The following is a 23,156-nucleotide window of genomic DNA, read 5'->3' as shown; positions in this document are numbered from 1 at the left end:
AAAACAACTGCAAGGGGTGCCCAGCCAAGCGGCCAGTGGCGTCGGTAAGGAGGGGGAGGGGTTTTTGGGTTGGGGGGAGGGTAAGCGGATGGACTCCGAAAAAAGGGGGCCAAAACCGCAGTCAGCCCCTTTGTGTGACGCCTTGAAAGTGGTTACTAAAAATAATGAAAATAATTACAATTTAAATTTAAATTGTTTAACATTTTTTTTAAATTAAATATCTTTTGTGTTTTTTAGAGTACCAAAATGTTTTTAGGAATAAAATTGCTTTAAAATAAGTTTTTAAGTAAAGTTCGAATACTAAAGGAAAAAAAAATCAATTATAACTTGTTTTTTTTTTAAACAAGAGAAATTCAAAATTTTAAAATTATTTTTCCCATATTATTTTATTTAAATTTATAAAAATGACTAATTGCAATTAATTAACAATTGTTAGTTGTCATTTACCTTTAATGTAAATATCTTAAACGCAGTTAACAGTTATTAAAAATTTGCTTTGGAATTTTTGTAATGCAGCTCACTAGAGTCCGCCAGTGTGGCCAAGTGAAGCTATAAATCCAGGCCCCACCCATTTGACCCACCGACAACAGGAAGGAGAACAAGCCACACCAACGAGCACTGCCCGAGGGAAAGCGGAAAAGCTGTCGGGTGAGGGAAAATCAGGGGGAAAAGCAGGAGGAAAAGCGAGGCAAAAACAGCAGCAGCGCCGCTTCAACGCTTGGGTTCGCAAGGCATAAACCGAAAATTCACACTTGGTTACTTCCTTCATGACTTTGGATATTATTGTGGTTTATGTTAGTGCTGTCACTTGCCCGCCGGCCGGCCACGCCCCCCGCCTCCTTAGCCCTCCTCCTCTGCCGCCTCCTTAACCCTCCGACTGCCGCCGCGTGATGTATGACTCCATGAAATGCGATATATTCATGTTAAATTATTTTTTCTTTTTATTATTTTCCCTTTTTCCTTTTTTTTTATTTATTTTGTTTGCCTGCAAGAAAAAACGAGGAGCAGAACGCAGACGACATCAGAGAGCGAGAGTCGCTGAACAAGTTTAAAACAACAAAAGTGCAAAGTTTGGCGCCAGTTTGAAATTGCAATTGCAATTGAACAAACAATTAAAACTTTTAAATATTGTGACAGCATTTTCACAGTTAATTGCACAGGCGAACGAGCAGCTGCTGCCTCCAGTTTGCCCCCATTCATTCCATTTCTTCATTCATTACTTCCAATTCATTTCAAAAACTTGTCCCACTCCCCCGGCAAAATCCGCAGTTTGCCCTTTTGGCCTGCCAAAAAAAAGGTGCCAGGGAAAAAAGGAAGGAAAACGCGCTGCTCTCTTTTTATCTGCAGTTGTTGCAGCGGCCAACTGACAAACTGACAACCATTTGTCATTAGCCAGGGGGCGTAAGGGGCCTGGGGGCGTGGCCAGCCATATGCTTTTACACTGAGAATAAAGTGTACATTTTTATATTTAACAAAACTCAAATAAAACAAAAAAAAATATAAAATGACTTATAAAAAGTCTTTATTTAAATTTTATCATCTATCTTAATTGTTTTACTCTAATGACATTTTTCTAAAAATGATCTTTGACTTAAACATTTGATTGTGTTTGTTTTATTTAGACCATTTAAATATTCAACGGAATTAACTATATTCGAATAAAATATATAATTAAAATAATAAAAATTAACAGTTTTTTTTTTCTCTGAGTGTAGCATTTAAAAAAAACGTATCTAGCCACCGAGGGCAACTTTAATTAGCGAACATCGCGGGTTTGCTGATTTTTCAAATTTATTTCGGTTCGGCTGGCGCATTTCTGGCTTATTAAATTCCGCCAGCTAACTACAAAAAAATGGAAGAGCTTGGAAAAAATTCGAAAAATAGGAGGGCGAAAAACGTCAAAAAGGTATCCCATCCCGTTCCATGGAAAAATGTCAATTTGTGGCCAGAACAGGCTCCGGGCCAGCAGAGAATCACAAAAAGGCAGGCAACACAAATAAAAACGAAAAAAAAATACCGGAAGAAGGAAAATCTTTGTAAGGCAGTTAATTAAAAACTTCACATAAAGAGCCAACAGTGGGCGGGCGATGGGCGAGGGTGATAAGGGGGCGTGGCATGTGTGTGTGCTAGGAAAAGCGGCAAAAGCAAAAGCGACAAAAGAAAAGCTGCCAAAGAGTTTCTGACTGCAGCCCATAATTAAAAAAGTCTGGAGCCGCCGAAAATGAAACCTCGTATTGAGAGCGGTTCAATGGGGCGTATGCGTGATTTGGGCCCCCGGCGCTTACGCATTCAATTAGGTTACAAATTACGCTGGCCCCGAACAATCGAATGATGTATGGGTGTTGGCCAGGCTGACGGCCTCGCATTTCTTGGCACTTGCCATTTTTTATTTTATTCTGTTTCGCAGCGTGAAAGAAGCGGCATGTGGCGCTTGGCTGAACAAAAATGCACTGCGAAAAATAAACAGTGAAATGGGTCAGCAAACGGAGGATTATTAAGGCCAAAAGCCTTGAGAGGGTATTTTAATAATGTATAATATTTACTTTTATCCTCTCTTTCTTTATAAACCACAAATAAAATTCAATAATAAAAAAACTCCAGAAACTCTAAGAATATCATGTTAAATATTTTGTTTACCGTTTGATGAAGAATGATAGCCATGACAATCTAATAGTATGAGTGACTAGTGACTATTTGGAATACCCGCTTCTCGTGTTTGTCATGAAATTAATAAGAGTAAAAATCCAAATAATTTGTTCCATTTTTCTCTGTATGTCAGGTGCCACACGGGCATGATGATGATGATTGATTTTGTTAATTTAGTTGAGCAGCTGAGCTCGTGGCGGGCCATGAAAAATGCATGACACTCAGCGGTGGGTGGCCGTTCCTTTGGTGGCGCAGTGGGCGGTCTTTGGTCACTGCGATTGAGTTAATCTAATGGCTTAAAGGGGTGGTTCCCCGAGCTTCCATCGTCTCCATTGAAAACTGCTGAAAGGCAACACTACACACACATGAGTAACTTTCGGGGGTCAAATTTGGACGAGTCATTCACCAACTGAACGATATCAGATTCGAGTTACAGGGTTAAGGGTTAAAGCTTTGTTTGCTCATCTAATCACTGAATCTTATTCACTTTCAATCCGTAGGCGAATTTAATTGGATAATGTGTAATGTGTACATAAAGGGCTCAAGTTGGCTTTTGTGTAATTCGTATTTTATGGAACCTCGGCACTTTCAAGACTAAATCCACTCGTAATTAGGTTGGCTTCATTTGCAAGAAAAAAATGGTAGAGAGATAGCAATTTTGACTTTGACATTTTAAGAAACTAATGATGATGAGCCCTTTACTTTTGGCACTTATATACAGCCGGAAAAGCGAAGACCGAGTACAACTCTTTGGAAAGTTAAGCCACTCAGTCATGCTAAGTTACTGGACTTTTTTGCCACTGTTTTGTGGTGCACTAGTAGTCCTGGGACAGGTTCAGACCAAGAATAGAAATGAAACCGAAATAGAACCCCGGATTGTGGGCGGAACCAAGGCGAAGGAGGGACAATTTCCCCATCAGATTTCCCTGCGTCTTCGCGATGAACATTATTGCGGTGGCGTCATAATTTCCAACAACTACGTCATCACCGCGGCTCATTGTGTTAAGCATGGAAATGATGTGTGAGTATGGCGGGATCATTTTCTAAGTTTTTTTTACCGTGTAAGTTGTGCTTTACATTTTTCAAATCGGATTATTCAGTAAAAAGCTAGGTTCAAATATTGAAATAGCCACTAGGTGGCGCTTTTATGCCATCAGAATAGCTCTTTCCTTTTCTTTTTTTTTAATGACATTCTTCCTTAGACCTCCTGCTGATCTGTGGTCGATTCAGGCGGGAAGTCTGCTCCTCTCGAGTGGCGGAGTTAGGATCCCTGTGGCCGAAGTTATCGTACATCCCGAGTACAAGACCGACGGCTCTTTCGATCTGGCCTTGCTTCGACTGCAGAACTCGCTGACATTCGATTCCAACATCGCTGCCATCCCACTGGCCACCGAGGATCCGGCTGTCGGTTGCTCCGTGGACATTTCCGGTTGGGGAAAAGTATCCGAAAAGGGAGCCCTCTCCGACAGCCTGTTGTACGTGAAGACGACCCATTTGTCGCGGGAGAGATGTCGCTGGTGGTATCGCCGTTTGCCCGAGACCATGATCTGCCTCGTGCATCCCAGCAACAAGGGCGCCTGTTTCGGGGACTCCGGCGGACCGGCCACCTACAACGGCAAAGTGGTGGGCCTGGCCAGTCTCCTGCTCACCGGTGGCTGTGGACGAGCCGGTCCGGATGGCTACCAAAAGATATCCACACTGAGGTCCTGGATCGTGGAGAAGGCGGGCTTGTAATGATTCAGTGGCACTGGTCCAGCACACAAGTGCATTTTAAATATTAAAAAATAATGAACATTTTAAAAATATAAAAGTTAACCCCGTTATTTAATTGGAAGGTTAAAAATTTCATGGCTGAAATGGCAATCGAGTGGGAATTTTATTACGAGATCAACGAGGTATGGCACTCGATATTTGGATCTTTATTTGATAAGGAGCTACATTATGATTTTTTGCGAAAAATGGGATCTGGATTTTTGCTAAAAATTTGAATTTGTTTCTGTTTGTTTTTTTGCTGTAACTTAGCCAAAAATAGTTCTACACCAAAAATACATAATGTTTTGAACAGATAACAAAATTATCTATAAATCCAGAACACTTTCCGTGTGATTTTGGAAAAATAAAATTTTCGCCAATTTTTAATTTTTTTATAAGGGGTACCCCATGATTTTTTGCGAAAAATTAAAAATTAATAAAATGTCAAGGTTTAAATGCCAATCGTTAGGAAATTTAATAACGAGTCCAGAAAGGTATGACAATCCATACTTTGAATCAGTATTTGCTTTGTTTAAGCGAAAAAACTGCTTTGTTTTAGCGAAAAAACCCGTACCCCATGACTTTTTACGAAAAATGACAAAAAATAAAATGTCCAGGCTTAAGTGCCAATCGATTGCGAATTAAATAACGAGCTTAATAATCAGTTAATATCACACTCCTCATTCTGACCATTTTGGCAATATTTCAGACAAAATACTGAATATTTAAGAACGAAAAATATGAACTAAAATTTGAAGCTAAAATACACTTTTATAGCGCTTTTAACCCCTAATTTCGATTAAAACGACACTTTCGAGCAGTTCCTTAATTAATATAATTTAAAACCACTCTAAAATTCGTCAATAAATCAAACCAATGACTTTGGGTCCACTTGAAAGCACTTTTGGATGCAATAAATATGGTTAGACCCACTTTGGATGACTTTTCGCAGACAATCAATGGCTGATTGCTGGCCCCAAAGAGTTGTCGCACAACATAATGAATCGGAGGGTTGAAAGTTTTGGAAGGCCAGCAGCATCCGCCTCCCATCAACCATTATTTCGCTATATCCCCCACAAACTATCCGCGCTTTATTTTTCGATCAACTTGAGGAAACTTTTGGAGGACTCTCCAGTCGCTCGCGCTCCATCGACTGGCAATGAGTGGGCTTGCGATTCGGTTGGGAAAACTATCAAGGGGGCGTTGCAGCCTTGTTGCTCGCTCGCTCGCTTAACCCTCGAGTGGCCCGAGGGGCTAAAATGGTACTGGTACTAGCACTGGGCGGAAATGAATGTTATTTATTTATGTCGCTGCCGCCTGGTTGTTGGCCTGCCCTGATATTTGTTGTACTTATTAGCAGTACATAAGGATAACTATAAGCCGGCGGCGGTGGTGGCAAAAAGTTTTCCTTGTAATAAAGTTTGCCTCATCTTCGGCTTCAGCTTCTACTCCAGCTTCTACTTCATCTTCAGTCATGTAAATTCCCCTTTAAGCAATAAAATGCACAGTAACTGGACGACTCCCTTCTCTGGTCTTGTTTTGTAATCATTTCATTTCTTAGTCAAAGCAGCCAAGGCGGAAGTTATTATTTGCTAGGCAACTGCATAACTGCTAAAAGTACAGACACGCAGCTAGAAAAAAAGAAATAAAAAATAAGGTTGCAAAGTGGAAGGCAAAAAGGGACGAAAAGGACGAGGATTGAAAACAATTTCTGAGCTGGCGACGCGTTGTAAACGAAGGCAGCAGCAGCAGCAGCAGCAAACAAAGTTTAAATTGCAGTTGGGCGAGAGTTTTAAATTATGTGACCAGCTCTCTAGGAGCGCCCATCTTCAGCATTCTTTTCCCGGCTAATTGCTGTCTCTGAAAAATCTACACTGCCCCTCCCACATTGCGTATACGCCGCGTATGCGCCGATCAAGGGTGGCTATAGAGTGGGTTTGGCTGCAGAGAAGCGGCCAAATCCGGTGATTCGTAGAGACGCCTGGCCCTGTGCTAAATGGAAAATCCATAAGCCCTAAAGAGCCCACTGAGCTGGGGCAGATGAGCTGGAAATGGAGCTGCAGTTGTCCTCCGATGGAGGAGCTCCTCGAGGCTATGCACTCAAAAAAGGGGACACTGAGGAAAAACTATCTAAAACTAAGAAAAATCTTATCTTAAACAAATATTTTGTGTTATTATTTTTTATTAGAATTATTAATATTAAATATTATATTCCAAATTATTCGAACTTCCCAATCTACCTTACTCTATAAAATTCTTGACAACAAAAAAACAGAAGTGGCGAAAATAATCCAGAAGGGATAAACATAAAAATCTAAAATAATATCATAAATTCAGAAATAATAAATAATATAATAATTAAAATAGCTGAAGATTAAATAATGACTTTTTAAATGCTTTCTGATTTTTTGATCTATTTGCCAAACGTTAAAAAGTTATTTCCCCGAGTGCCCTGCCCGAGTTCCTCCCTCCTGCCGGTTATCCTGGTTATCCTGTGGTGGTTTTCTGGGCTGGTGTGTGTTTATTGAACACTGAACCCGGGATCTCCGGATCCTTTTACCCAGCCAACAAGTTGCCGCTGTAATCCACTTAAGTCGTTGCCATAGCTGCCGATGCTCTCGATGTTGCTGCCGTGCCGTTGGTGTTGCTGTCGCTGTTGTTGCTGTTGCTGCTGTTGCTGTTGTTGCTCTTGTGCATCGACATTCCAGATGCTGGGCCGCTGACTCTTTTGTGCTCCATTGCGATTTGCATAATGCCAAAAGGGGGTGGAGGGAGAAGGCCAAGTGCACAAAAGCCGAGAAATACGAGCACTTGAGTGCCGGAGAAAGGCCGAAGGAGCAAGGATAAAGGACCAAGGATCCGAGGACAATGGGCAATGGCCTACGGCTCAGCCTCACCCCCTTTCCTGTTTATATTTTACGGCATTTTATTTACTAATAAAGTCCTTATGAAGTCAATGCCAAGGAGGAGGTCGCCGCTACAAATCCAGGCCATAAATCATGCAGCCGAAACTCGGAAACTCGGAAACTCTGGAACTCCACATTCTCCATTCCGATCATCAACTCATTTTCGTTGCGTAATTGAAATCCTTTGACAGTCTCAAGCTGATTTAATTTATCGCCGCAATTTCCAATTTAATTGAAACTGAAAATTGAAATCGGAAATATTTATAACCACCCCCTCACCACCCATCGAGTATTTCGCCCAGAAACGCGCTCAAAATTTAATCAAGCGCCAAAATGCGAACCAAAACTAAACAAAGTGCCAGTCAAAGGGAGCCATACATACGCACATACCTACATACATATATATTTATAAATTATATACATGTGCTCACACACACACACATATATATGAATGGCTGGCACGAGTGTGCGTGCGTATTAGCCGGGGTAGCAGCAAAATTAATTAAGTTGAGAAAATGTCAACGCTGCTGCTTTTTGGCTTGACAACGCTGCTTACCAACCCCCCTCCCCTCGTCCCCCTTGAATATATATCCCCCTACCTTTCATACGTTTTATACCTTTTATACCTTTGTATACCCTGAACAATGGAGCACATATCCCCGCCGATCTTTTCAGCTTCCCAACTAGACTATATTAATTTCTTTTCAAAGAACTCCGGAGGATGCATGGCAAAAATTTGAGCTAATATTCATTAAAGTGTGCAAAATTATTATTAAAAGAAATATTTCAAAAGTTATTTCTATTTATAAAAAATTTAAATTTTAAAAATTTAATTGAGTTAACAAGTTTATTAATGAAATATAAATCTCGTCAAAAAAGCCATAGAAAACCTAATGAAAAGTAGGTATATTAATAAATCAGTATTGATAGAAACAAACAGATGTTATGGCATTCTTCAATATAGAGATCTACATACGATTACTATATACATATACATATGATTATGGAATTTAGTAATTTTTGCCAGGACCTCCTTTCAATGGGTATTCCCCGTTCCTTTCCCTTTCTTCCTCATCCCCGCAGCAAATTGACTTTTCGTTCTGCTTGTTCCCATTTTCCGTTTCGTCGCAGCCATTTTGTGCAGCTGCCTGCATTTTGGCCACATGTGTGTGAGTGCGAGCGTGTGTGTGTGTGTGTGCCCGCTCCTTCTTCTTCTTCCTCCTTTTATCCTTTCTCCTTTTTTAATATTTTTGCTTTTGTTAAGTTTTGCAGTCGTGTGTGCACTACACACATATTCCCACACCTGGTGATTTAATAACGCGTCGTTGCAAAAATTTGCGGTTTGAATAGCTGCTAACTTTATTTTATGATAAGTTTATAATGCCCATGCCCCCATCCAATCCCCAACCGCATATACACAAGTACATTTCCACACGTACATTTAAATATATATATATATATATATATAGAAATATATATATGTAGAGAGAGGAATGGGAATTGCAGCTGGGGCGGCGGCGAGCACAAAGCGAAAAATCAAATCATAAAGGCAAAGCCCCTGTGGCACCAGAGACTCGCTCGTAAAATTTGTTAAAATTGCACTAAAATGCAGCTACCGCAGCGGTAAAGGCAAAGGAAATCGCATTAGAAATTTGTTTGCCCGCGTAGGCGGCCCACATGGCGTATGAGTGACAGCAGAGTAGATGAGGGGCAGTAGCAGCACCCTTGTCTGGAACTTTCTAATTTTCCTTTTTTAGGCAAACTTCAACTCGATCTTTCTTCTTTTTTTAGTGAGCGGGGGAAACGTCGCTTTCGACTACACAAACAGCAAGTGAAAATTTTCAATTTCCCATGCAAAACTGCCGCACAGCTCGATAGTCACGCACACAGGAGAAGGCGGAAGAAAACGTGGCCAAGAAGAAATGGCAGTAAAAGGGGGGGTTTGGGTTTGGTTTTCGGGGAAATGATGATGTCGCCCACGGACCTGCCCCCTGGAACTGATTCTGTTTGCCCGATAGGCGACAAAAAGTCAAATTGTGGCAGCCAATTAACAGCAGCCATCCCCCCAGGGGGCCGGCTAAGGGTTAAGGGGGTGTTGTTAGGGTTAAGAGGGAACGGGGGTGGTGGCCAAGAAAAGAACGCCACCAACAAGTCAAACAGAAACGGGCAAAGTGTGCAAAGGATACGTGGCCCAGGTTCAGAACGCAAGGGTTAAAGCCCACAGACCGTGACACAAAAATAGAATTAAGCCTACTTAAAAATATTACTTGGAATAAATAACTAAGGGTTTTTCATTAAAAAAAAGTATTTAAAAATATATTTAGCTGAGATCAACTTACATTTAAAAGGTGGGTAACGTTCAATATGTAGATTTTCCAAGCGTCCTTACCTGAAAATGTATAAAAAAAGGATTCATTTAATAAATAAAAGAAATGTTCATGGTTAAAATAAAATTCGAAATCTGTAATCATGGAACATATTTCCTAACAATATTTTTGCCATGCCTCGCAGAACCTTAGAAATCAATCCCATTTATTTTCCTTTTGTCACAAGGTTTCCCAAGTGATTTCTCCGATTTCCGCAGGTCTTCGAACCACTGCCCCTCAAGACGTGCGTGTGTGTTTTTTTGGAGAGGGGAGGGGTCGAACCCAGTGATATGGACGTGCCTCGGTCCAAGTCTTTCGTCATGCCGAGATGAGCTCGTTTATAAAGTTGACAAAAGGCGTTCCCCAGTTCCGATAATCATCTGACAGTTTTTGCGCTATCAGCGACAAGACACACAGAGCGTGCGAAGGAGGTAGGGGGTGGGCAAACAGAAAGAGACGGCGCTAAGAGGCGAGACAGAGACAGAGAGACGGGAGAAAAGTCCATGTGAGCGCTGCCTTCCTGTGCTCAACACTTTTGCTTTTGTCAGCATTGCGGACAAGATACAAAATTTCCCATTGCCAAAGATGACGAAGGGAAAATCCCTTAGAATTAAAAAAAAAAATTACGGAGAGGATATGAAAATAGGAAAAGCGGATGGAGAGGAGAGAAGCGGGAAAGAAGTAGTAGTTCTCTGGCCCTAGGGGACGGTGACCCGCTAATGAGCCGTCAAAGTATAAAAAATGCGACAAGGGTCGTACAACCCGTTACCACGCCCCCTTTTCTAGGGAAATAGGCGCAAGGCCAGGCCAACAACAAAGCCAAGAAGAAGCAGCAGCGGCGGCAAAAAAACTATTCCTGCAGCTCATTAAAAACCCAAAGGGTTAAAAAGTGAGGGGCTGTGGGAAAAGCGCCACAATGCAATATGCAAAACAAGGCAAAACACAGCACAGCTCGGCAACAACAATAATAACCGACGGAGCTGGATAAATTGAAACTAGGCTGCCGCAGAATGAGACAGCCATAAGGGAGTGCGAGCGAGACGGCAGCAACAGCGCCACTGGAGAAAGTGAACAAAGTTAAACAATTGAAATTGAAATTAGTTGGCGAGCGTAAAAATTAGTTGGGCGCCAATTAAACGAAAGTCGCTTAAACTGCTGCTGGGAAATGGGAAAATTCCGCAGATATCATTAATTAGGCTCTCCATTCTTAATTTATTTTCGAGAATTTCTTTATATTACTTAATTTTTATATTTTTATATTTTTGTATTTTGTCAATTAAAACTTGGCCAAAAATGGTCCTACACCAAAAATACATACTGTTTTGAACAGATAACTAAATAATAAATAAATCCATGACACTTTCCGGGTGATCTTAAAAAAATAAAATTTTCGCCAATTTTAAATTTTTTTGTAAGGGGTACCCCATGATTTTTTGAGAAAATTTAAAAATAAATTAAATGTCAAGGTTTAAATGCCAATCGTTAGGAAATTTAATAACGAGTTCGGAAAGGTATGACAATCCATATTTGGATCACTATTCTATTGTTACGGTCAAAAAATGAATTCTTTTTTTTGTGAAAAATTAGCATCTGGGTTTTTGGTAAAAATTTGAATTTTTCTGTTTGTTTTTTTTTTAATAAAAATCTGCCACGTAAGCACTGTTTCAGGCTGCTCGGGGTCACCAATCTGACACTTTCTCTAGCACCGCCGATCTCTCTTCTCTCTTTCAAATAAACAACCGAACGGGTTAAAACTCCTTTTATACTCAACTTTTCTTCGTTTTTAAATGCCTTTCTTGGCTGACTCGAAATTCTATGCATTACATGCTCCATTTGCACATATTTCTTAATGGGTCAGCGCCCCGCGGAGTTACCATCCTCCCATCCAAATGATGTCCTGCCAGTGACAGTTTTCAAGTGGGCTGCCTGATTAAGAACTTAGTTAAATGGAAATCCGCAAAAAATAAAAACAACAACAAATGGGAGCGGAGCAAAGAGCAAAGAATTTAATTTGCACAAAATGGCACACACAGAGACAAAACAAATATATGTATGTGTATGTATATAAATAGGAAGGATGGGGAAGGAAAGTGTCCCTAAAAAGAGCAGCGAATTTCGCCTTTTGAGCTTGGCATCATATATCTTTCAGTCAACAGCAGGCAGTCCACAGTTGGTTTGTCACACAAAAGGACAGCTCCTGCCCGCCCCAAAAAACTTGGGGAAGTCTCTCCCCCCCCCCCTCCACCTCTTCGCCCCATCGCTGCGATTCCGAATCCTTCGTCGTCCTGCGACAGCGTTGCAATTAAATGAAGGCAACGCACAAAAGTATGCAATGCAAATGGCGCACACTGCGAGACGGGCTAAAAATTAAACAGAAAGAAGAGTCCAATTTAAACAGGAAGCACAGGAAACGAAGGCGACAGGATGTTCCTGATTTATCCACGTGTCTTAAAACACCGATTTGGGCCGACTGCAAAAATATTCCTTTTTTTATTGATATACATTTAATTTAAAAGTATAAAACAGACTGTAAAAAATTATTTTTACTCCTTTCAAATCATTTGTTTATCTTCTGGCATTAAAAAGAATTATTGTATAATATTTAACAGTTAAATGTCTAAATTAGGCGTTTATTGCTCTTTTTTTTTTAATCAGCCAAATAAACTTTTTATATCGCTAGTGTTTGTATTTTTTCGCAGCCAGTCGAATGCAATAAATGTGAAATATTTCTTTATGGCTCACTCTCAAGGCCGTAAAAAGAGTTTTCGAAATCTATAAAGATTTTAGAAACGTCCCCGCTAAGGACTAAGGATCCTAAGGAGAGCAAGAGGAGAGGGTGTGGGTGAGGAGGAGTGCCAGTTAGAGTGAGTGGGATGCACACGTGCAGACATAAAAGCGGCCATACCTGAGCTACGTGCACTCAACACCTGGCCAAAGCCTCTTCAAACCGGCAGCTCTTCACCCCTCTGAAGACCCTCTGCCGCACACACCCCCGTATCCCCTCGCCCACTGAATTGGCGAGTGTGTGGCAATTGCAATTGAAAGTGATAATTTCATTGCATCATGCTCAAAGGGAAGGAGCACGAGAGCACCGGAAGCAGAGGCGCAGGAAGAAGGACGAAGGATCCACCCGCATTCGCATTCGCATTCGTATTCGTATTCGCATTCGCATCCCTTCCCCGATTTACCCACACTCCGCTGTTATCAGGGCACGTCCATGGCCAGTTACACACCTACACACACTTATAGGGACTTATACACTTATACGGCTGCATGCCTACACTGGCAGAAATATTTAAGCAGTGAGTTCAAAAAGGTAACTATAGATTTAATACAAAGGGAAAGACTATAACAATAATTATTAACGCTTAAAAAAAAACTAGAAAAATTAAAAAAAAAACATTTTAACAGTAAAATATAAATAAAAAATGTTTATGATTAATTAATTTTAAGCAGTAAAAAATGAAAAATAAATTTGTATTCTTCAATTTTTATGCTTCAATTATTTATTTAAAAAATTAAAATTTAATGATTAATGTTTAATGAAAAAATTGTAATGAATTTACATTTACTTTTTTATAAAAGCCCATATTGTATTTGTAGTTAACTGAATTTCTTTCAGTGCAGCTAGCGGGCATGACAGTTGGGCACAAATCAGGTTAAACACACGACAAGGAGTGGGCGGTGGGCGAAAAGGGGGCGTGGATGGAAGGGAAGTGCAAACCAAAGCCAAACCAATTGGGTCATAATTGCTTTACGGGCGCCAAACGCAAATGAGTCGTAAGCAGAAGGATGCAGGACGAAGGAGCTGGGCATCTGTGGATCAGGCAGAAGATTGGGGGAGCTAGCGGAATTCGAATTGAGAGAGAGTTTAGTGGTTGGGCGACTTTGTCACGCTCCATGTGGAACGATTGTCGAAGGAGGGGACCTGCAGATCCAGCAGGACCTGTCGATTTGTATTCAGAGCCATTCAGACCTATCGCTCCGGTTATGTCCTATGTCCCCGGGATGATGGAGGCCACACAAATCTGATTATCAATTGCCATAAGCACTGGGCCATTATCCAAGTGGAGTGTCTCAAGTGCTGGCAGCGAGTACGAATGGAGAAATTAATTCCGTAAGTGTACTCAAAAAGGTGTAGTTAAAAAAATAAACATGAATTAATAATTTTTTAAATTTTCTAATGAATTATTATGCATAATAAGATATTTCTTTGGAAGATTTTAATTTAAAACCACATATCATTTGATAAATTATTTTAATCTATTCAAAATGAGCCAAACTTTTTGTTTTTAAATGTTTTTAACGACTTCATCTGTAAAACATCAATTTCATTTTATTTCAATTATTTTAAAATTTCATACTTAGTAATTTTAGTTTATTCAAAGCTAATTAACTAATTATTATTTTATGTTATCATAAAAAACTCCTAATTAAGCTGTAGATTAAGCCTTTGAAATATATGAAAACCCTTTTATGAATAGAACTTCTCGCCATAATTTCGCCCCATTTTTCAGTGCTGTTCTCGATACGTTAACGGCACTCATCATTAGTCCATCTGAGTTATTCATTCAAATCATTCATTCAGCGAGTGCAAATATTTGCCAGCTCTTCCGGAAAACGGGAAAACGGGCAGGGGGAAAAAAGAAATGAAGAAAAACAAGGAAAAACGGAAACAAATCAAAAAGGAAACAAGTAAAAATGATTGCGGCTCCTGTGGCGTCGTCATCGTTAATTTGTTATTTGATGTGCGCTCTAAGCACACATAACCGGAGTCCCAGCGCTTAAGTCCGCCCCCCTTGAAAAGCCCCCCGCCACCCCCCTCGGCCGCAGCCACTGGGGCACACTCAGTCATTCGCTGGAGCCAGTGCCGAAGGATGTGGGATGAAGGACGAAGGACGCAGGACGACGACAAACGTCAACGACGCACTTAATGAGCCCCGTGCGGCCAACATGTTAATCCATCCCGGACTGAACGAACTTACACTGGTAGAAATGGGGAATTCTTATTCTAGAAATGGAATACTAAAAGCGATTTTAAAAACGGATCTATCATTAAAAAGTTATGAGCGAGTAATGGAATGCAAGCAGTGCAAGCAGATTTACTGCCATAATATTTACTCCAAAATAAATCAAATAAGAAAATTTTCAGACACTTTTTTATTTTTAATTGTATTATGACATTTTCGGTGAGTGCATTGACTCCGAACTATGGACTCCGGACCCCGGACAAACGGACCCGGCTTCAGGCGTCGTCATTCAACACGATTGCCCCCGTCACCCAAACCATCCAGAACCACCCAACCACCGCCCACCGGAAAAACCCCATCGCATTTGTTTCGTGAGCGCATACGAATGCATTTTTGTGTTTTAATTGCCCCCCGGCTGTGGAAAATCCCAGGGCGAATTTAGCAGCAGTGTTTTTTCCCCCTTTTTATATTTTTCACGCTCATTTATCGGAGGCAATGGTGGTGCAGTTGGTGGTGGGTTGTGGGTGGTGGTGCATGATGCTTGGTGCTTGGTGTTTGGTGGGTCAGAAGCGCAGAGTCGCATAAATCAAGAAGCTGACGAGGCGTCAATGGCAGGCGGCGACGTTCAGTCGTCCAGTCGCCACTTCATAGCTTTTCTTTCGTTTTCTTCGACCATTTTCCACTCCTGTTTACACTTGCCATGGCCTAACGATGGGGAAAATTCGCCAAAGAAAATTTGAAATTAATAAGGGGAAAAATTCCGTTTGCGTTTGCGAATATAATTGAGGCTTTTTCTTAAAAAAAGAAAAGAATCAAACTATAATTTGGAAACTATTTTTTCAGGCACGAAACTAAAAGAGGGTAAAATTTTAACCTTCCAATTAAAGTCCTAATAATTAAATAAGTAAATAGAAAAGCTTTTAGCCAACAATTTATGGCGTTGTGTGCAGGCCATTAGTGAGTTTTTAATATAAATTAATATTGTGGAGTATGTGAAATACAAATTAGAAACATGAAAGTTTTCAAAGCTAATTGAGTTGTTTTTTGTTGCCGATGGCAAGTTAAAGTTAAGTCTTGTGGGCAAAGTGCACAGAAAAAAATTCGATATGAAATAGGGTAAAATAAAAAGCCGATATGAATTATGTCAATTTTATGATTCAAATATATCAACTTGATATTTTATCATTTCATAACAGTTACAAAAACACTGTTTTAAAATACCAAATGTAGTACTAATCTCTATTCATATCAAAATGACTTGATTAACTTGATATTTAACCTGCACATATCAATCTGATCTTTTGACCTTTTTTCTCGGTGTGGGTGGTTTTGGGGAAGCGAAAAAATAAATGAAAGAGGAGAGTAAACTATTCGGAACAGGCCAACCCAACGATAACGGCAGTAACAGTGGGCTCAAACTGGCCACTGGCCAGTGGCTATGGGCCATCAGACATCGGGCATCGGGACATCGGACATCGGACATCAGACATCGGGGACTGGAGACCAGAGACTAGAGACCAGTGACCAGAAACTAGAGACCAGGGGCCATGTTGTTGTCGTTGTCGTGGTCGTTGTCGTCATGGCCCTGTTAGATCGCTCTTTGGGGTAAAATAAATTACCATAATTTAAGCGTAATTCAGTGCCAGTGGCAAAAGCAGCAAAAACTGTGGACCGTTTCGGTGGGGGCGGTTCCCCGTTTTTTGTCCCGTTTTCCTTTTCCAGCTGAAACGGGATCTGGAGTTATGGGTGGGCGGCCGACTTTGTCGTTATGTCGTCTTCTTGGCTAAGTGGACATGAAACATGCACGACCAGCCATGATTTGTTGGTGGCCATAAGTGCGAGTGTGTGTATGTGGCTCTTCCGCCATATATTGTTTTTCTTTTTTTACTTTTTTACTAACCCTCCAGAAAGGGCATATGCAATTGGTCAATTGATTTATGCAGCATATATGTATGGATAAAAAATCCTAGATTTTGGACTCTCTCCTTTTGGGTCTTCAGAAAATATGAAGTGATTTGGTTCATAAGGAATAATTCTTTTATTTTCAATTTGCTTTTTATGTAAAGGGACATTTAAATGTAAAAACTTTAAATCGTAAAATATAATTAAGCAATATAAAATTGTAATAACGAAAGATCTTCAATTGTCAATTAAATACTTCCAACAATTCTGTCAAATAGCTTTTCACTTAGCCAACCCGCCTTAATTATTTATTACAAGTAATAGAAGACAAGTGAAATAATGTTGTGTGACAAGGAAATTAATTCACGACCATGAAGATGGTTATCATAAAAGAAGTGCCCATATATTAGGGCATTTTCTGGTCGTTTGTGTGAAAATCCCCAGGGGATTTTTCCTAGCCAGGACAAATGTCCGAGCGTGTTTCAGTTAAGCTTTTTGATAAACTGCCCCCTGCCCTTGCAGTCTTTTGAGGTTCTCAAACGTTTACGGCTGCCATTTTTTTGTCGGGGAAACATAGGAGACCAGCAGACCAAATCCAGCCAGACATCGGAGGGGTGGGGTCCTGGGAAGGGGGAGAAGGACGAGTACAAGGCTAATAAAGTTCAATAGCCAAGGCGACGCCTGCTAAATGTGCGCACAGCTCATTTGATGCACATTATCGTGGGGTTTCAGTTCGGTTCGCTTTTCTCTGGTTTTTTTTTTCTTCGCTTTTCCAACGACTTTTCATTTTGAATGTTTGCCAAAATAGAAACCAAAGAGGCGGCGGCAGGGGCAATGAAAACATTTACAAGGCAGAGTTCCCACACTGACCTGGACCTTTCCTCTGTCCCCTTTTTATGGTCCAAAGAAAATATGCTCATGTTGTTTTCGAGCGTTGGCGATGGCGCCTCCTGCAAATTGGTAGCCATGAATCGAGAGCCGAATGAATTGGGTGGAGGGGGTTGGAGGAATTGCAGGGAATCGAAGGGTATCGAAGGATATTCAAGGGTACAAGAGGGCATGGGATGGAGGGAAATGGCATGGAATCGCATTGAATTGAATTGAATCAAATGAAATGTAGCCAAATGAAAAAGAAAAACGAATGAATAAAGTACCGAAACGGAGAGATGCCTCCGGGCATCCACGGCCAATCAATCCGATGATGATGAGGCCGCTGATTATGATGGTGATGCTGATGAGGACGACTTCGACTTCCACTGTTCTCGATGTATTGTGCCTGGAATTGAGCACCATTGTGATCCGACTCGCAGCCTCATAATTGGGCGGTCGTTAAAAAAAAAATATATAGGGCCGAACAGAAGGGTTAAGAAGTCCAATTGCTTAAAGTCCCAGGAAAAAATAAAAGAGTATGATCAGAACGCTTGTTGAAAAAAATATAATATAATTTGTAAAGGTTTTGGTAATTTCCAAGAACTGTAGCTTTGTCAAAAACAACTGTTTTCGGTGTTATAAATCAAATAATAATAGTATTTCTTTCCTATCCATAAGTTAATAGAGAGATAGAGAGATAACTTATCAATGAAAGGTCTTTAGAAAAACGAGATAAATAATGCAACAAACAGAATTTTTAATTTAGAAAAATAACTATGCTCTCATAACATTACAATATAAAACCGTTCTCTTTAAAATAAAGATCTAATGACTTATCCACTATCTCCCTCGGGCAAAAGCCCCATGAGAGCGCTGAGAGCGGAGAGAGTGGAGCGAGAGCGCAGGGGGTCTAAAAATAGCATGTGGATCGCCACCACATGAGAGGTGAGTTCTTAAAGCTCTGCGATTTGCAGTAATGACGTGGCACGAAAGCTCAATCCCCCCTTTTGAAAGAGGGAGACGGAGCGAGAGAAGCCGGAAATATTCCTTTTCAGCTCGCGGCGGAGACAAAAGCAACAAAAACATAGAAAAAAAACACAAGAGTTTCCAAGTCATTTTGCACATTTCCTTGACATTTCATTTCTTTTTTTTATACACATTTTTCCGCCGTCTAGTTATTCTTTCCTTTCTGTTTTTTTTCTCTTTTTTTTGCGCCCATCTTTTTAGTTATTTCAGCAGCACTCATTTCTTGCGTATGGAACGTGTTCTATTGTCGGTATTTGTGCTCATGAGCCAGGAAGAGGAAGAGGAAGCAGCTGCACCTTATTGTCCGTCCGTCAGTTCGTCACTCCGCCATTCCCCCAATCCCCCAATCCCCCAATCCCGCAATCCGGCTTTTCCCATTCCCCATTCCGGCATTCCGTCAGTTGTTCATTAGAGCGTTGCTTAATTAGCGCCTCGCTTTGTTTTCGCACACAACGTTCCCGTTCCGTTCTCCCTCTCTTTCTGATTCGCATTCTCGTTAGCCCCCTCTCTTTCTAGATCCGCACTTGCCGTCCCTATCTCACACCCGCTGCCCACGTTTGGCTTATTCGCATCTTAATCCGCTGGAAAACAAGCGACCGTGTGGCCTAATGGATAAGGCGTCGGACTTCGGATCCGAAGATTGCAGGTTCGAGTCCTGTCACGGTCGAAATCGAATACATTTTTTTTTTATCCTGCATTGCAGATATCTACAAGAAATATATAGCGCTCCTTTAAATTTCTACGGAGATTTAATCATATAAATACTAAAAATGTTCGGAGAATATCAAAAGATCAATAGTAAAATTTGATTTTATTTAAGAAAGTATAGTAGTAAATAAATAGCTCCCTATTTAACCTTTAAATGTCATATTAGAAGACTATAGATAGCAAATAACACACAAGCTCCAAACCCGAAAAGCAAACTTCAATTCCCATTAAATAACGTCGCCCAACCAATTAAGTTTAAATGCGCATAATAAATAATAACTTAAAGGCGTCCACATACCAAGTTTCATATCTATAGCAGCACTACCGCCCAAGTTACGCCAGGACAGGCGGCTAAAAACACAGAAATCCACTACAATGGCGGCATTTAAAAGCAGCCCCGGTGCTGCATTTCCAACTGGAGTTTCCACTCGACGGGCCGGCTGGCAAACCGGCTACCGATCCGATCGGGCATCAATTTCGTGCTGTGCCTGACAGCGGCTGTCGCTTATAAATTGCGGAGCCCGCAAAAACAGCAAGAACAACAAGGGCCATGGCCACTATGGCAACAACGGCGACAAGCGCTCTGACATTTAACATCCGGTTGAAATTGTTCAACGCATTTCCGGTGCCCTCTGGCCCACTGGCCCACCACCCAACACCACCCACAATCGGGCATCCCAGAAGACAGGACGTTGGGTCCTCGACCAGCAATTAAACGCTTATCGAGAAGTTGGCCAAAAAGAGCAGGAGGAGAAAGAGGATGAAGAGCAGGAGGCTGAACAGAAAACAGACGACAATGAGCTGCCTTGCATATAATTGAGGTTATGGCCGACTCCGGCCACCTTTTGGCCCGAACTTTTCCGGCGTAGCAGAAAAACAGTTCTCACTCCACTCGCCCACAAAAAGTTTCAGCCAGCACAGCATAAGTTGAAATGTGTCCACCACCTGGAGCACAGGACACAGGACACAGAGCACACAGCACAGAGAGGTAGTTTTACATGCCGTACATATAGAGCAGTGCATACATATGCGGCAAATAACTGCAGACAAAAGCCGAAGAAATTAATTAGGGTCTTCTTCACCTCCCACCTACGCCAACTACGCCACCATCATGGCCATCATCACCATCATTATCGTCCAAAGGCAACCTGCATCAAAACTAGCAAAACGGATGTCACCCGTAAACAAGCGGCGGCATAAAGGCAACAGCAACAACACCAGAAACCAGACAGCTCTAGAAAAAGGACGAAAAAGGACCTGAGATAGTGAAAGGAGTCGACAAACAAATCGAGTTGTTGGCATGGAAATTAATTGCTTCAAATTGAGTAATGATGTTGGCCGCTGTCAGGGCAAAAAATGGCCAAGAAACTGCAATTATCCCTAACGATTTCAGGCGACTCCAAATTAGATATATCCATTACAAATATATCATTTCAAAGTCAATAACGAACTAGTAGTAACTTTTAAAATACAAGCAAAAGAGGTTTTTCAATATTTTGTATTTTCTGTAAGCATGATTTATGATCTTACCTTTTTGGATTTGATTTTTAGCTTTAGTAGAGTTATGATATTTGGTAGATGACCTTGTTTTAGTATTATTAAAACATTTCTATACCTTCCCATTCTAAAGCGTTTTGCTATTTGGGACATTTTACAATAAACTTCACCCTCAACCATCCACATTTTCCGAATTATATACATCAAAGGCAGCTGAATTTTCTGTGTGTCATCACATTTAAATATATATACTCTGCGTTCCCCTAATCAAGTCAACCTGAAGCCCCTGCGAAGTTATGATTACGCATTTTTCGGCGCTGGCTGCAAATGAAATGTTTTGTCAACTCTGAACTGCCAAAACAGCGTCAAACGGAGGCGGGCAAACAGAGACAAACACGGAGACAAACAAACAAACAGGCGAACAAACGAACAAATAAGCAGGCAAACAAACAAACGAACGAACGAACAAACATTGACGCAATTTCTGCTGCAATATGAAAAAGTTTTCCCTGCTCCTGCCACGCTTTTCCAGGCTTTTTTCCTTCGCCACTCCGACAGTTTTTTTGTTTTTGCTGTTATTGCTCTGAGCTTCAGTCGACGCTGTAATTTGCATTTGTAATCAAAAAGTTGCACATAAACTTTGTTTTATGCTCATTTTCCTCGGCTAGTAACATGTGTGTGTGTGAGTGGAAAAGCCTCCTCCGGTTGCTAAGACATAAAAGGACACACAGCGCACAGGACGAACTCTCATCATAATTTTCCTAATTTCAAATTATTTCCATTAGTGGAGTGAAGCGAGCAAAAAAAAGAAAAATCTCGTAGCTAAAACAAATTAAAAAAAGGAAGGGTTATAGCAGTGGCAGTGACAAAGCTTTTCAGGGAAAACGAGGCACATATCATGGAAAATCTAAAAAAAAAGGATAACAAGTTCTTGGTTCTTAACTTTAATAGCAAAAGTAATTAATGCACATAATTGTATTTTAATGATTTAAATGTAATAAACATATCATTGTAATTAGTGGGAAAAGTTAAAAAGTTTTTCTTAAAGCTTAAACATTTTTAGCAAATTTTTTAAGAGGCTTAGCACACATTACAGCCTTCAAATTAAATCACAATAAAGTTTAAGTCATTTTCAGGCCTTAAAGCTGGTATATTTTCATTTGAAAAATTTTATTTATATTTAAAAAAACATTCACAGTTTGAAATATTTGCCAGGCAATTAAAGCTTTTGCTTTTCCACTTTTGCAAAACTCTATTAAATCGCTCTCTCTTTCTTTCACTTTTATAAACATCACAAAACTCGGCAATTCTTTTCGTTCGCCCCCTTAAAAATGTTCAATTAAATCCATAAAGGAAAATCACCGAAATTGAAAAGCTGAAAATTGCCATTTAATCAACTGATGCCGTTTGCCGGCTCTCTATCGTTTTGGGGGTACGGAGCGAAAATCAAATCAAATATTTACTTGCTGTTAAATTTATGACGAAACGCAAATCGCATAAAAAGGTCCTGGTGCTCCGTCTCACTCACTCACACACACACCGGGCGTGTGTTGCTATTTCGCTTGCACCCACTGTTTTGTGGTCGCATAAAAAATGCGGCAAATATTTGCGTGCAGCTGCGACCCTTCAAACCCTTCGGAAAACGGAACGGAAAATGTCGAATGGGTGGGCGAGGGATAGGGGGGATAGGATAGGGAACTGGGAAAGTCGTTTTCCGAGGGGTATCTGGAGGTTTTAAGCCATTTTCCAGGGCTCCTTGGCCTCGAGTAGGCCGAAAAAGCGATGCCAAAAGCCATTTAACTGCATTTATCCGGTTAGGAAGCCGAGGATTTTGATAGATAGATAAAGTCTCCTCCTTCTCCTCAACTCAATTCAACTTAACTCGACTTGCTACCCATTTTTCCGCTTTCCGGTCAATATTTAATTTGTCAAAGTGAGATTTCACTGTCGGCAGCCAGCCCGAAAAAAAGTTGCCCGTTGGCTTGGCTTTGCAGTTGCAGTCGCTTGCATTTAACAATTTGTTGATAAATTAGCCCAAAGCCAAAAACTCACTGACGTGGAGGACAGTGGCTTAAAAAGTTGTTTCCCTTTTCGCCTTCCCGGCTTTCCCGACTGGCTTTCCCGGCCGGCTTTCCCTGCCGGCTTTCCATATCCGACCTTAGCACGTGACATTTAATTTTTCGGACACACACAAACATGCTGCGACGTCCCGAGAATGAAGTTTTAATGCAGATTTATCACCCGGCCAACGAAGACAAAGGCTGAGAATGACAAACACTTTTCGGCCAAAAGCGGTGAGTTGGCTTCTTTGTCTTGTTGATAATGTCAACAAGTTTAGGGATAATTCTGTGCACACACAAATTTAAATCTCTCTCCTAAAGGGGTTTTATTTGTATTTTTTTTCAATATTAAATTGTTAGAAAAATATATTCTAGAATGGAGAAATGCTCAAGGTTTTGTTGGATAAACGTGGTATTTACGATCATTATTATTTAAAGATTATTTCTAATCTA

General features: G+C 40.7%; 2 protein-coding genes and 1 non-coding gene across 6 annotated transcripts in view; 2 read left to right on the top strand and 1 right to left on the bottom strand.

The window, feature by feature from the left end:
- Positions 1-23,156, bottom strand: part of Mnr (Membrane-bound Notch regulator) — an 81,437-nt gene that overhangs the window by 9,415 nt on the left and 48,866 nt on the right. Inside the window, exon 2 of one of the 4 annotated variants that reach the window (XM_044396153.2) lies at positions 9,644-9,697. The exons of the other annotated variants lie outside the window; for them this stretch is intronic. The gene's annotated coding sequence lies outside the window, so the exon portion shown is untranslated. The remainder of the gene's footprint in view (positions 1-9,643; positions 9,698-23,156) is intronic. 4 annotated transcript variants of the gene reach the window in all.
- Positions 3,420-4,474, top strand: LOC108055904 (serine protease SP24D). Its single transcript, XM_017139467.3, has 2 exons — positions 3,420-3,667; positions 3,849-4,474. The coding sequence occupies exons 1-2, from the start codon at positions 3,420-3,422 to the stop codon at positions 4,378-4,380; spliced, it is 780 nt and encodes a 259-aa protein (XP_016994956.3). The 3' UTR covers positions 4,381-4,474.
- On the top strand, positions 19,033-19,105 carry TRNAR-UCG (transfer RNA arginine (anticodon UCG)). Its single transcript has one exon. It is a non-coding gene; the product is annotated as a tRNA-Arg (tRNA).

This window comes from Drosophila takahashii, chromosome X, assembly GCF_030179915.1.
Source record: "Drosophila takahashii strain IR98-3 E-12201 chromosome X, DtakHiC1v2, whole genome shotgun sequence".
NCBI classification, from domain to species: domain Eukaryota; kingdom Metazoa; phylum Arthropoda; class Insecta; order Diptera; family Drosophilidae; genus Drosophila; species Drosophila takahashii.
This window is presented reverse-complemented; position numbering and strand designations above follow the sequence as displayed.